Raw genomic sequence first — 15,308 nt, forward strand, 5'->3', positions numbered from 1 at the left:
AGAACAGAGACATCATACATACAGTCCGTGAGAAATAACCAACTCCTCCTTCTCCAATCCTCAACCCCTTTTTAATGCAGATCCTTCGCATTTGTGAGAATAGGGGAAAAAGGAGGGAAGGAGTCCAAGAACGCTTCAAACTAATTATTTTCCCACTTATCCGGCAGAGGCTCACAAGCAGAGATTAAGTTCATGGTCAGCAAATAAAAAGAATAATATCGCTTCACACACGGGATCTGTGGACTCAGATTTTTAATCACTGCAATCATTTCGGTCTGCTCATTCCTCTTAAGGGTCAACCACATACCTTTCGTTTTAAGCCACTAAAGAACTACCAACTTTTCTAATTCGTTCACAATTCAAATTCAGGAAATTCAGGAAGACCAAGAATCTATGTAGCCCAACTCCACTCTTTGATTAAATTTTACGAAAAGCAAAATAAGGCAAGGAACCAGTGATTTTCAAAGCGCACATGGGGAAACTTCTAGAAACTTCATAAACCCCACCACAGAAAACCCACCACCTCTCCATCTGTAATGAAAAATAGGGGTTTCACTTCTTTGTTAGAACTAGCTACTGTGTTTTTAGAAAGACAGCAGAACCACTCTACTAAACGGAACTGAATGAAAACTCCCAGTACATTCTGGAACGATATTCTGGCCAATCCTTTTGCCAGCGGAGGCCTTACCCGGGCCTGGGTTAGTGAACGCAGCGGTTAACTCCCCCTCTTCATCGAAAACACTTGGGAAAATCCTCCAATGAGAGACGCTTAGAGGCAGGGGCGTGGTCTCAAGGGGCGGAGAATTTGACTCCGGGGGATAATGAAAAACGTGTGCTGATTGGCCGGACATCTTCCTCCTACTGACCAGCCCTCTTTGGACAGCGGGAGCCATCCATCAAAAGACTTACACCAATTAGCGGGGAAATACTTCCCACTTCCCCCCGCCCATCTCAGCGAGAATGCCCCGCCCTCCAATATATTACTCGGAAGGCCAGGCGCGGCCCCTTCGGCTCCGAACTGACACAGAGAAGGGCAGTGTCGTCTCTGCGGCGCTGCAGAGACCCCCACCCAAGACGGCTCCCCCTCCCCGGGCCTGTCCCCTCTTGCCCGCGAGTCCTCTCGCCTCATAGGCCTCTCGGATCTAATATCGTGGGGTGAGGTGAGAGCAGGCCCGGGGAGGGTGGTTACCGCTGAGGAGCTGCAGTCGCGATCAAGGTGAGCTGGGATTTCGGGGTTGACTGCAGGGTGCAGCTACGGAGCAGGGTTGGGGGCGCGGGGTGGGGGTAAGGGGCCGGGGTGGAGGGTTCGTCTCGCGCCCTTTTCCTTCGTTAACTCTAGACCGAGCAACAAGTTCAGGCTAGTCCGAGCCTGGAGGGGCGGGGCCAGATTAGACCTCCCTAGGCGTCTTAATGTCAAGTTGGCGTGGTCCCAGGCACCAGCCCGGGGGCGAAAAAGTTGGTTCCATGGAGATTGTGATTCCACATCTGTCCACCTCTTCCGTCGCTCAACCCTGGAGATGCTCTGCTTCTTGCCTTTCGGTTGTTGGGGGCTGGGACTGTCCATGTATCCTGTGCCTGGGGCATAGTAGGCGTTCAGTATTGCCCTAAATTAATGAAACTCCCAGGTTCTTCTTGCAGGATGGATTAGCCTCCTGTCCCCACTGCGTGTGCTCTTAACACCTGAGTTTCCTTTCATAACATTAATAAAAGTTAAGTGCCTAGCACTATGCTAAACTCGTTAGTTGAATCATCTCGTTTAATCTAACAGCCATTTAAAGAAGCAGATATTGCCTCGTTTTACGGACTATAAATAAGCTTATTAATATTGTCCAAGTGTTTATTAGGCACCTATTATATGTGCTAGATACCTGTGTACCTGAAACTGAACGTGTTAGCCACTCAGTTGTGTCCGATTCTTTGCGACCCTATGGAATTCGCCAGGCAAGAATACTGGAGTGGGTAGCCATACCCTTCTCCACAGGATCTTCCCAACCCAGGGATCGAACTCGTTTCTCTTGCATAGCAAGCAGATTCTTTACCTTTATTTTACATAAGTCTATGAAATGGCTAATAACCTATTAACATATTAGGAACTGAGGACTAAGAAAAATTGACTAACTTGAATAGCCAACATTGTTACTAAGCGACAGAATACATACTACCCTCTAATTTCAAAGTTTGGGCATGAAGATTAGCTTTTTTTTTTTTTTTTTTTGGAAAAGGCCGTGTAGGAAGTCACAATTTAGGATGGATGTAACCAACTGGTTGGGGAGGGGGAGAATAACAGATGGCCCTTGGCAATGACTGAGATTCACTAACAGCATTGAGAGAGGGGAGGCTTGTGTTATAAGGCACCTGGCAGGACAGGAAGGGCTGTTCTTTCACTCCTTTCTGGGCTTTGTTCTATATATAGATGATAGAGGTACTGACAGCAACTGACTCTCAGAAACTGCTACACCAGCTGAATGCCCTGTTGGAACAGGAGTTGAGATGTCAGCCAAAGGTCTGCGGCTTGAGACTAATTGAATCTGCACATGATAATGGCCTTAGAATGACTGCGAGACTGAGGGACTTTGAAGTAAAAGATCTTCTTAGTCTAACTCAGTTCTTTGGCTTTGACACGGAGACATTTTCTCTAGCTGTGAATTTACTGGACAGATTCCTGTCTAAAATGAAGGTATGTTTAAAGCTGCATTACCCTGAGTATTTCGTGATTTTGCTCAATGTGTTTTCGAGATGGTATTGCCAGCTTTGGGCTGGTATTTATAACTTGACCATTTTTTTTTTGGTTTGTTTTCAGCAAGTAACCAAAACGTTGTGGTAATTCTGTGTACTATAGCATGATGAATATTCTTCCTTTTAATCAAGAGTAATGCATCAGCTATTAAACTTCTGACATTGAATAATAGTCTAATATCAAATCATTGCAAAGCCTCCCAGTAAGAGAGCTGGCTGTTTTTAAAAGTCTTGTTTGATAGTTTGGGTATTTTCATTTGTTTACTGTTGTTTTTAAAGAAATGTGTTAAAGGCAGAATGCTAGATTGTGGGTTAAAAATTAGAGGGTTTTTTTTTTTTCCTTTCTGTTCATGCTGTCTACCACCTGGTCAATAGAGTATATTTCTTGATCTTTGTTCATATATAATAAAGTTCCAACTGGTTTAGCCTTACATTTACCTAAGTCATGCCTATGCTTGGCATTTCCAGCCTACGTTTGCATATAGTAGAGAGTATCTTCTGAAGGAGGAGATATACAGTTGTTACCCTGTATTGGCTAAGCAGGACATCTGTGTAGCTTTCAGAGTTTAATTATTAAAAATATATCTGACTTCTCTGTGTCCATGATTGTTGGTAGATAATGTGACACTTAAAATGAAACTCATGTTTTATTCAAAGTACCTAACAGAATGCAACATATAGGGAAAGAACTCAATGTTTGTTGAATGGTTCAAGAAACTTGTTCAACAGTCTAATTAAATAACTCTTTTAGACACCATGTGTAGGCACTACCTTTAATTCTAAATGTGTCATAGGTGAATGACATGCATCTGTTACTTAAGTATATTATAATCTTGGTAGGAGTAATGTTTGCACTTATAACTATCATTAGTACAAGGAATAATAAGAAAAGAATTACATTATACTTCAAAAGAAATATAAATATATTGCTGAAGCGGTTCTAAGAAGAGGAGAGCCCAAATATTGGTAAAAGCTTTTAAAAGCTTCAGTTGAGCTACAACTTAAAGTGGATAGAGGGCTTCCCTGGTGGCTCAGTGGTAAAAAATCCACCTGCCAGTGCAGGAGATTGGGGTTCAACGCCTGGTCTGGTAAGATCTCACACGTGGCCAGACAACCAAGCTCCTGTGCCAGAGCTGCTGAGCCTGTGGTCTAGACCCCAGAAGCCGCACACCCTGGAGCCCATGCACCGCAACAAGAGAAGCCACCACAAGGGGAAGCCCACACACCACAGTGAAGAATAGGCCCCATTCTCCACAGCTAGAGAGAGCCCGCACAGCAAGGAAGGCCCAGCACAGCCAAAATTAAGTTTTCTAAATGAACTGGATAGAATTTTGATTGTGGACATTCAGAAAATGATGGATAAATTTAAAAACTTGGTAGTGGATAGAGCTTCACAGGTAGAATGAACAGTATGTGTCACAGTTTAAAAACATTTCACAAGTATTACTACAGAGAAAACAGCCCGGAAAAACACAACATTCTGAAAAGAAACTTTGTGTATAAGCTGTAAGATATTTCAATCCTCATATAAGTTTTTGACCAAGTAACTTACTGCTTATCGTTCTTCTGTGATTTTAAAAAACCAAAAGAACTAAGAATTTTTACGTGCTGAAGCCAAACAGTACACTGAAACTTACTCCATTTACTCAGAAATTGGTTCCAAGTGGGTGCATATGGCTAACAGCCTGCAGTTGAGGCATCAGTGAATCTTGCTAAGTCCTTTGCCACTGAGAAATTCACCTCACAAATACATTTTTCAAAGTGATGGGTCTGAGTTTGATTATACTTTGGTTTTTTTTTTAATTGAAATAAAGTAGAGATGGACTTATTGTCTTTTTAGGTACAGCCCAAGCACCTTGGGTGTGTTGGACTAAGCTGCTTCTATTTGGCTGTAAAATCAACAGAAGAGGAAAGGAATGTCCCACTGGCAACTGACTTGATCCGAATAAGCCAGTACAGGTTCACGGTTTCAGACTTGATGAGAATGGAGAAGATTGTATTGGAGAAGGTGTGTTGGAAAGTCAGAGCTACTACTGCCTTTCAGTTTCTACAGCTCTATTATTCACTCCTTCAAGAGAACGTGCCACATGAAAGGTATGTGAGCTTTGTTTTCAACAAAGGGATGTAGAAACCAGAATATTGTCTGGATGTTACATAAAATCAGTATGTTGGGAGAATTTCAATCAAGTAAAATGACAGCTAAGCCCCTTGAGTTTCACTTTACTCTCCAGCAAAAGTGAGGAGACATTCAGTCAAAAGTAGCATCTTGGAGTCATTGAATTCTTAAGATGGTAAATTTTTTAACATTACATTTTCCATTTATAGGCTAGTTAACTTACAGAACCTAATAGGCAAGCATCTAACACGAATTTATGGAAAAAGAGACTTTCAATTCAAAAACAGATTTATTAAAATGAAAAGAAACCTTGGTAGTTGTAGAATAAATTTTTCTTTTTTGGCGCAAATTATTTAAAATTCATCTATGATATCCTTAAGAAGTTAATGTCTCTGGAGGAAGGAAAATTCTTCAGATAATTCATTTTTCTATGATAAGTGTGCATCAACTTCACTTTAAAATTGACTTATTTTTCTAAAAATTTCTTTTGACTCAATGTAAAATTACCTACATAAAATTTCATTTTCTCTTTAAAGGAGTAGCCTTAATTTTGAAAGACTAGAAGCCCAACTTAAGGCATGCTACTGCAGGATCATATTTTCTAAAGCAAAGGTAAATATTTTATAAAGATTAAATCTGTTTATATACCTATTTTCATATTCATCATTTACTTTAAAATTTATCTCTTCTAGCCATCTGTGTTGGCATTGTCTATCATCGCATTGGAGATCCAAGCACAGAAGTATATCGAGTTAACAGAAGGAGTAGAACGTCTTCAGAAACATTCCAAGGTATGTCAAGGTCATAGCCTAAATCCTATTCACAGCTGTAAAAAACAAAACTAAACCGCTTGTTCCTAAAGTAAAGTAAGATGTCATGTGTTTGCTTGAAACTTAAGTAACTTACCCTTAAATTTTTTTGACAAGGAAAGACATGTTAATAAGATTGTAATCATTACTATAATGAAAACTATAGGACTGATAACATTTTTTTTAAATTTATGTACAGATCAGTGGCAGAGATTTGACTTTCTGGCAAGAGCTTGTATCCAAGTGTTTAGCTGAATATTCATCGAACAAGTGTGCCAAACCAAATGTTCAGAAGTTGAAATGGATTGTTTCTGGGCGTACTGCACGGCAACTAAGGCATAGTTACTACAGGATAACCCACCTTCCAACAATTCCCGAAATGGTCCCTTAATTGGTAAATTTGGTTCGTAGTTATCCTCCATGTTAGAGAAAATTTTCTAATGCTATATAATTTTCTTATGCAATTCAAGAATATAAATCTGAATTATTTTCAAAATAAACGAAATGGAGTTGGAATAGCAAAGGGGGAAATGACTTCACTGATCTAGTCAGCTAATATTTGAGGGCATTTACTGCATTTGTGGAGAAGGAAATGGCAATCCACCCCACTCTTCTTGCCAGGAAAATCCCATGGACATAGGAGCCTGGTGGGCTACAGTCCATGGGGTCACAAAGAGTTTGACCCAAATTAGTGACTAAGCACACTACATTCAAGGTATTAATACAACATCTCAAGAATAAGGAATTATCTAAACTTTGATATATACATTAGCCATTTCATTAAATTAGCTTACAAAGCCACGTCCTCCTTAATAACGTAAACTTTAAAAGTAGCACTAAAACAGTGTTTTTTTTTTTTCTAATTGCACATCATTTTGCTATATGTAGACTCTAGGTTTAGTTCATTTAAAGTTATACAAGCCTGAGTAAAGGAACAGGACCAAAATTTTGAACCATACATTGAACTAACTTGAGACTATTAGCTTATTAGTAAAATCAGTATGAACTTGGGTGTTATACTTAAAGAAAAATAAGTTAGGACAGGTGGTTTCTACACTGGGTCTTTGGAAACTGCCAGGGTGTCTCAGCACTGTAGTTGTGTATCATTGCTCTAAGAGCTGAACAGTGGAAAGTATTTACATGCAAAAAAAATGTAAACCTCCTCAGGAATATATGATAGACTTTCTTACCATCTAAGTTTAACTCATGGTGGTGATTTAACTTTCTTCCTACTCAAAAGTAAATGTGAACATAGAACACATCTACATAAGACATGATTATGAATCTTAGATATTTTAACAGGTAGTAAAATTTGTGTTTGGCAGACTTCTGATAATTTGATTTTTTTTGTTTGTCAAATAGGATGATTACAGCAACAAAAAACTTCTGAAGCCTTTCTCCACAATCCTGAGCTGTGGATTCCATAATATTATAACGGATTTAAGCTGTGAAGCCTCAAAACATCACAACTAGATTAGCATTGGTGTTCTCAGGTTTGGGAAAACTGCCTAATTAACATTACCGTATAGTGGAATTACTCAAATGTGAAATCACCTATGAAACCTACAAATCAAAGTAACAGTATAAATGTGAAATGCAAATGACAAGCCTGGAAAGGTAAACTGTGAATCTTCATTGCTAACATTGATCCAAGTTTCTATATTGGGTCAATATATTGTATTTAGGTGGTGTTTAAAAAGGGTAACCTACTTAAATTTAAACTTTAAATTATGAGGTTTACATCAAAACCATTTCACAAATGTACTTTTCAATGCACAATAAGGGTCACTATTCTAGACAGTGAGAATAGTTTCTTGGCACCTATGATGCAAGTAATTATTAACCCAGAGATGTGGACCTTACTGCTACATAGAAATCACATTTAAATTTGAGGGCATTTATGTAAAGCAAAACTACCAACTTATTAATTTTGGCGTGTTATCTTTAATATTTTCTAGAAAACAAGTGATGTTTGTATCCATGATTTTAAAAGTTTTATACAAAATTTACTGCCTCAGTCTAGTTCCATCAAGAAAATTAGTTTTTACTGTACTAGTAACTCAAAACAAATTAGCGTCACTCTAAAAACTTTTTAACACTCCATCACTTTTTACTGAGGACTGTTGTTATAAAACTTGGTTCTAACTTAGAATTTTGCTTAAAGGAAGAGACTATACTTACATTAATTGCCCCTATTGTGTGCCAAAAAGAAGTATTAAGAAAGGTAAGTAGGCATCTTGATAATTACAAGGTTGCTGAGGTGTAGTGTTTGGAGATCTATGAGGTTAAAGTGTTGCAGAGAGTTACTCAGTGCAGTGTGTAGCCTGAACCCATCCAGGATGGCTGTACCCAATTGACATCATTTTATGGTTATAGAGGCATTAGAAAATGAACCAAAGAACCACAGTGTATCTTATACTTTGGTAAACCATGTTTTATGGATAACTTTACAGTTTTCCCAAAATACTGATAAATTTCAATATTTTGAATACATCAGTGTTAATTTTGAGTTGACAGAGATAACCTAACCAACTCCCATTATGTTTTGGTATTAAGGGATATACCTTTCAATAAAGTTACTGAAACGCATTCCTTTGCCAGGTGGTTTTCTATTTGTTTCTCTTCTAATGTAATTCACTATTTTGGCAATGTGATAATAGCACCACAATAAAAAGCTGTCTCCACTCACTTTATTTAAATCTAACACTAAAGTGAGATGCATGGTGGGCTTCCCTGGTGGCTAACTGGTGAAGAATCCTTCTGCCAATGCAGGAGACATAGGTTTGATCCCTGGTCTGGGAATATGCCCTAGAGAAGGAAATGGCAACTTGGGAAATTGTATTTTTGCCTGGGAAATCCCCTGGACAAAGGAGCCTGGTGGACTACAGTCCATGAGGTCACAAAGAGTGAGACATAACTTAGAGACTGAAGAGCAACAAGATGCATGGTAAGGAAAAAAAATTATGATAGTATAGCTATTACCTAACTGACACTTTGCTTTCTAGTGGTTTTTTAAAGATAAACACAAGATGATGATGATTAAATATGCTTAATATGCATTAAAAACTTGCTTATGCATTGTTGGTCACTTTTATTATTTAGGTTCCATTGTATGGGCGTGCTAAGTCACTTCAGTCATGTCTGACTCTGTGACCCTATGGACTGTAGCCTGCCAGGCTCCTCTGTCCATGAAATTCCTCAGGCAAGAACACGGGAGTGGGTTTCCATGCCTTCCTCCAGGGCATCTTCCCGACCCAGGGATCCAATCTGTGTCATAATCTTATGTCTCCTGCGCTGGCAGGTGGGTTCTGTACCACCATCACCACATGGACTACCCCATCACTGTTAAGACTGTTCTTAATACTAAATCACCCTCAGATTCAGCCCATCTGTAGTTCTGGGTGACCCTCTTACCTAATTAAACAGGATTCCAGCAGGTGGTTGGTAATGACAGGCAACCGCCAAGTATTGTATTAGCCTGGTTAGACTGCTTGTTAATTATTAATATAAGATTTTGAACTGTTCATGTAACTAACAAGCTAAAAAGTAGATACTGTAAGGAATTACTGAATAAAGAAAAACTTAGACGGTTCCTTTTGTATTTAACTCAGGTTAGATATATTGAATAATCCCTGTTTTCATAAGTGCTGTTTTTTAAAATAGGCACTTTAACCTTCTATGCATTTTAAATTATGTGGCATAATTTTTAAAAACTAGATATTTCTGATCTAACATTTGTGGTTAGCAGTGATAGTTTTTACTGTCAGGTACTATTGTCAGATATTTTAGATGAATCATTTCATGTTTTTCTCTAAACTGAATGAGGTTATCCCATTTACAAATAAACCAGAACAACAGAGCAGGTAAGAGATAAGCCCAAGGTCACATACCTGTACTTGGATGTGAGATTCAAATCCGGGCAACTGTCACTCAGGCTATGTTCCTAAACACTCTGCACATTACTTCCCAAAATAGATGAGATGGACTTATGTGAAATTGTATCAAAGTTAATAGGAATAAAGGATATTAAAAAATGATAAAAGAATCAATTCACCAAGATATGAGCCTTAAATATGTATGCACCTAACATCAGAGCTTAAAAATACAAGAAGTAATAAAAACTAACAGCAGTGAAAGGTCATATGGACAGAGCTTCAGTTGCAGACTTAAAAGACTCCACTCAGTAATGTATAGTACTAGAAAACAACAAGGATGTAGAAGGACTGAAAAATGCCAACAACCATATGGATCTACTTTATTTAAAATTCATCCCCAAATAGAATAAGCATTCTTTTCAAGTGAACCTGGCATAGTCACCAAGAGAGAATATATCCTGGGTCATAAACAAACTAAGAAATGAACTAAAATCATACAAAATGTGTTCCCTGACCATAAAACTAGAAGACAGTTAACAGGACAATCTCCACACATTTGGAAGTTGAATAAGAAACATCTATGAATAATCCATGCCTGTAAGGGAAAGTCTAAAAAGAATGTATTTTGAACTTTCTGAATGAAAATATCAAAATACATGGAATGCAGCTAAAGTAGTGGTTAGTAATCATAGTATCAATCACTTTTGTTAAAAAAGGTCTCAAAACCAGTAAATTTCTATTTTAAGAGACTAGAAAAAGAGCAAAATAAACACAAAGCAAGCAGAAGGAAGAAAGTCTGAAGAAGGATGTGTAAAAAAAAAGTGTATGAAACTGAAACAATAGTGCTAATTAAAATTTAAAAATTGGGGTTTGAAAAGAGCAACAGGTAAATTTCTAGCAAGACAAACTTTAGGAGAGAAAAGGAAAAGGAAACTACATTTTTTAATACCACAAACATCTCTAGGCACAGAATAGATGAATCAATTCCTTGAAAGGCATGAACTATGAAAACTAAATTGTTATATAACCTGAGTAAGTTCTATTATTTTAAGAAACTGAGTCCATTGTTTAAAATATTACTAGCAAATCCCAAATCATTTAAGGAATACATAATGCAAATTCTATAAATCTCTCCCAGGAGAAGAATCACTTACCAATTCATTTTATAAGACCAGCAATAACTTGATACCAAACCAAGATAAAGATACTTTTTTAATTTTATAAAAGCTATTGACCAATATCCCAAATGAATACCTCAACTATATCCCCTCCCAAAAAAAACCTTAACAAATGAGTCCAGATATATAAAACTGCACAATACAACATGACCAGATTTGATGGAAGAGAGAAGCTGGTTCAAAATTAGAAAATCAATATAATCCATCATACTAAGAGTCTAAAGGAAAAAAAAGAGGATCAACTGATAGAGAAAAAAGCATTTGAGAGAATTCCAGTCAACTCATGAGAAAAATCACCTAACAATTAATAGATGAGAATTTCCTCAATCTGATAAAGGTCATCAATGAAAGCATACAGTTAACATAATAGTTAGAATGCTTTTAAGACTAACATCTAGAATAAGACAGGAATGGCCATTTCCACCACCTCTTTTTTTCTAGCAAGTGCAATGAAACAAGAAAAGGAAACAAAAGACCTACAAACTAGAACAGGCAAAAACTTTCCTGTTTGTGGTTTATGCAAAAATTTCCAAGGAGACAACTATGGAAGTCACAGGATCAAAAAGTTTCAAAAGGAAATAACTTATAACATCTCCAGAAAATGAACACAGGAATAAATATAAGATGTAAAGGTTCTAGAAGCAGAAAACCATAAAATGTTGATGGTCTAAATCAGAGGGGCTAAATGAAGAGATGCCCCATGTTCATGGATCAGAAGACCTGCTACTCCAGTGGAGATTTCAGGACTTTTTGTTGTAGATAGACTAGCTGATTCTACATGAAAAAGCAAAGAAAACACAGCCAAACCAATTCTGAAAAAGCTGAAGGAATCATGCTACCCAATTTTAAGACTTAATTTAAAGCTATCATTGTCAAGGCAGTGTTGTATTGGTGAAGGGAAAGACACACAGATCCATGGAATAGAACAGAGACCAAAAACAGACCCATATAAATAACAATTGATTTTTGTGAAAAATGCAAAAACAATTCAATGGAGAATACCCTTTTCTACAAATGATTTTGAAACAACTGGACCTCTGTATGCTAAAAAATGAAACTCCACCTATATTTCACTGCTTCTCCAAAAAAAAAGGTCACAGATCTAAATATAAAAGATAAAAATATAAAATTTTTAGAAGAAAACATTGGAAAGAAAATCCTCGTAACCTGGGATTTCAAAATTCTTAGACATGACACCAGAAGCATGATGAATTAGACTACATCAAAACAGAGCATTCAGGCTTAAAAAGGCACTGCTGAGAAAGTGAAAATCATACAAAAAGAAAATATATGCAAATCACATGATAAAGGACTTGTCTCCAGAATATATATAAGAACTCTTACACTTCAATATTAAAGAGGCAGATAACCCATTAAAAATGGGCAAAGGATCTGAATAGACATTTTTTTCAAGAAAGATACACAAATGGTCAATAAGTACTAGATAAGATGTTCAACATAATTTTGCATTACCACTTCACATTCACTAGGATGGCCAAGATCAAAAAATCACATAACAAGTATTAGCAAAGATGTGGAGAAACTGACACTCATGCTGCTGGTGGGAATGTAAAATGGTGTAGCTGCTTTGGAAAACAATCAAACATGACTGGAAAACAAACAATCCTCCTCAAATGATTAAATGTAAAGTTTTTTTAAAAACTTGAGATTACACTCCTCTGTAAGGAAATATAGATGTACATAAAAATTTGTAGTTGAATGTTTATAGCATATTCACAGTAGCCAAACGGTGGAAACCTCCCAGATGTCCATCAACTGACAAATGGGTAAATATGTGGTAATCATACAATGGAATATCATCCAGCCAGACAAAAAGAATGAAGCGCTGACATTCTAGAACATGGATGAACTTCTAAAACCTTATGTAAGTTAAAGAAACCAGAAACTAAAAACCACATTATGACTCCATGTATATGAAATATCCATAACAGAAATCTGAGGTGAAAAATAACTAGTGATTGCTTGAGGGGGTTGGGTATATGTGTGGAGGGTGATAGTTAAGAAAACACAGGTTTCAGAGATTTCCTTGGTGGTCCAGTGGTTAAGAATCTGCCTTCCAGTGCAGGGGCCTGGGTTCAATCCCAGGCAGGGAACTATGAAATCACATGCCACAGGGCAACCACAATGAAGACAGCACAGCCAAAATATAAGAGAAAAAAGTATGGGTTTGGTTTTTTTGAGGTGATGAAAATCAAAGTTGACTATGGTTATAGTTGAATACGTGACTATACTAAAAACCACTGAGAAATTACAAACTTTATATGAATAAAGTATATGGGATGTGAATTATCTCTCAAAGCTATCTTTTAAAAAGGATTACATATAATTCTATTCAATGAAATTCTTAAAAAAAAAACAAAATACAGAGGTGGAGACTAAAATCAGTGGACTCCAGGGTTTGAGGCTAGGAGTAGGGTGTGACTATAAAGAGAACATGAAGATTTTGTGGTGATTGAACTGTTCAGTTTCCTGATTTTGGAGGTGTTCACACATATATCTAGACTTCCCTGGTGGCTCAGACGGTAAAACATCTGCCTACAGTGCGGGAGACCTGGGTTTAATCCCTGGGTTGGGAAGATCTCCTGGAGAAGGAAATGGCAGACCACTCCAGTACTCTTGCCTGGAAAATCCCATGGACGGAGGAGCCTCGTAGGCTACAGTCCACGGAGTCGTGAAGAGTCGGACATGACTGAGCGACTTCACTTTCACGCATATATCTATGTAAGTTAAAATTCACAAAACTACAAACAAGTTTATTTTACTTATGTTTATTCAAAATATATTAAAAAAAGTTTTAATGTCAAAAAGATAAACCAATTAAAAAAAAATCTCTTCCCCATTCATCCTTTACGTTATTGGGCAAAATGAACAACACAGGTATCTTGCCAAAGGGTGTGCCTGGGCTGCAGTGGACAAGTGGGGCATCAGAAACCAAGCAAGTGAGACAGGTACCTCTGCTTAGCACAGGGTGTCGGAGGCTGAGCAGATTGAGAAAGGCATTCACATGGGAAGATGACCTAGAATGGGGAACCAAATATATTAAGGATAACAAGAATCAGGTATCTCACTGTTGGAAGTTTTGTACCATGGGAGAGAGCAAAATGAACACCATGGCATCAGAAATCAATGTTTAAGTGTGAAATCATGGTTTTCAATATATACGTAGACATAAATGTATAGATGTAAACATATGCATAATAAACACACAAACAGCAACTGCTAACAAATCCTGGTTTCTAAACTCCATTCTTCACTAGAGAACCAGGACTCCAGAAAAATGGCTGATTCTTGGCCAAGGGTAGGGAAAGCATAATAAGCCTGGAATATCTTATGCCAGAGAATAAGAAATTGCTCAAATAATAATGGGAACATGTCAAAAGAACATAAAAGCCATCTACAAGAAATTTCCACTGGCCAAATCTAGAACAAATTTGAGGATCAAAGTAATAGGAATAATAGATTTTTACCCAATGAATAAAGTGGAAATACTGAGTGTGTATTATATGACATATAAATTTAAAGCTTGATGAGAAACAAGGTAGTATTTTGAAACTACATCACACAAAATATACTTAGTCATAAGCATGAAAGAATGGCTTTGTAGTGGAGAAGATGGACAGACACCACTTCATCAATGATCTAAGTATAGCTGTCCCTCAGCTTCCGCAGGGCACTGGAGCCAGCAATCCCCTCAGACATCAAAATCCACAGATGCTCAATAATATGACATAATGTTTGCATATAACCTGCATATAATCTACCCACATCCTCCCTGATACTGTAAATCACCTCTAGAGTTCTAAAACCTAATAAAATACAACGTAAATACTATGTAAATAGTTATAAACACAACATAAATGCTATGAAACTAGTTTTTTGTTGCAAGGCAAATCCAAGTTTTGCTATTTGGAAGCTTCTGCACTTTTTTTTTTTTTTTTTTACTATTTTCTATCCTTGGTTGATTGAGAGTTTGAAAACCACCAATATGGCAGGCCAACAGTAAACAGTACCAGAAAAAGGGTGAACTGTAACCAGTAACTTGTGATAGGATGCAGTAAGAACACAGTATCACTTCTCTTCTGCAACGGTCTGTCAAAGATTCATAACCTGATTCTCATCGTGTAGAAATATCTGACAAAACACACGATAATAGATGTTGTACAAAACTAGCCTGTGATCTTCTAAAGTGTCACGGCTATAAAAGTCAAGGTTAATATGAAGACTTTTTCCAGTCTGAAGCATACTAAAGACCCCTGTTATCCAAAGGTGAGAAATGGGGAATTCCATGGCAGTCCAGTGGTTAGGATTCATTACTTTCACTGCTGGGAGCCTGGGTTCAATCCCTAGTCAGGTAACTAAGATCCCACAAGTGATGCAGCACAACCACAAAAATAAAAGTAAGGCATGATTCTGACTGGATCCTTTTGCTATAAAGAACATTACTGGGACAATAAGCAAACTTGAATGGAATAAACAAACTTGAATGGAATAAACATCCAGAATTAGGTGGTCATTTTACAAATAGCTGTGAAAAGGAGAGAGGCAAAAAGCAAAGGAGAAAAGGAAAGATAAA

General features: G+C 37.4%; 1 protein-coding gene across 1 annotated transcript; it reads left to right on the forward strand.

Annotated features, from left to right (window-relative positions):
- The first annotated feature begins 807 nt into the window (after window positions 1-807).
- On the forward strand, window positions 808-8,250 carry CCNG1 (cyclin G1). The gene is made up of 7 exons (XM_069592554.1): window positions 808-1,216; window positions 2,414-2,677; window positions 4,577-4,830; window positions 5,389-5,464; window positions 5,545-5,643; window positions 5,861-6,055; window positions 7,024-8,250. Exons 2-6 carry the CDS (start codon window positions 2,414-2,416, stop codon window positions 6,050-6,052), a joined length of 885 nt encoding a protein of 294 aa, XP_069448655.1. The 5' UTR covers window positions 808-1,216; the 3' UTR covers window positions 6,053-6,055; window positions 7,024-8,250.
- Window positions 8,251-15,308: the final 7,058 nt, after the last annotated feature.

The sequence above is a fragment of the Ovis canadensis genome, chromosome 5 (assembly GCF_042477335.2).
Source record: "Ovis canadensis isolate MfBH-ARS-UI-01 breed Bighorn chromosome 5, ARS-UI_OviCan_v2, whole genome shotgun sequence".
NCBI classification, from domain to species: Eukaryota; Metazoa; Chordata; class Mammalia; order Artiodactyla; family Bovidae; genus Ovis; species Ovis canadensis.

Excerpts from the sequence above, each read along its gene's own strand:
- CCNG1 (XM_069592554.1), top strand. The coding sequence starts at position 2,414 with ATGATAGAGGTACTGACAGCAACTGACTCTCAGAAACTGCTACACCAG. Across the intron at positions 5,465-5,544 it reads TCATATTTTCTAAAGCAAAG|CCATCTGTGTTGGCATTGTC; the intron begins GTAAATATTTTA and ends TATCTCTTCTAG. Across the intron at positions 5,644-5,860 it reads GTCTTCAGAAACATTCCAAG|ATCAGTGGCAGAGATTTGAC; the intron begins GTATGTCAAGGT and ends ATTTATGTACAG.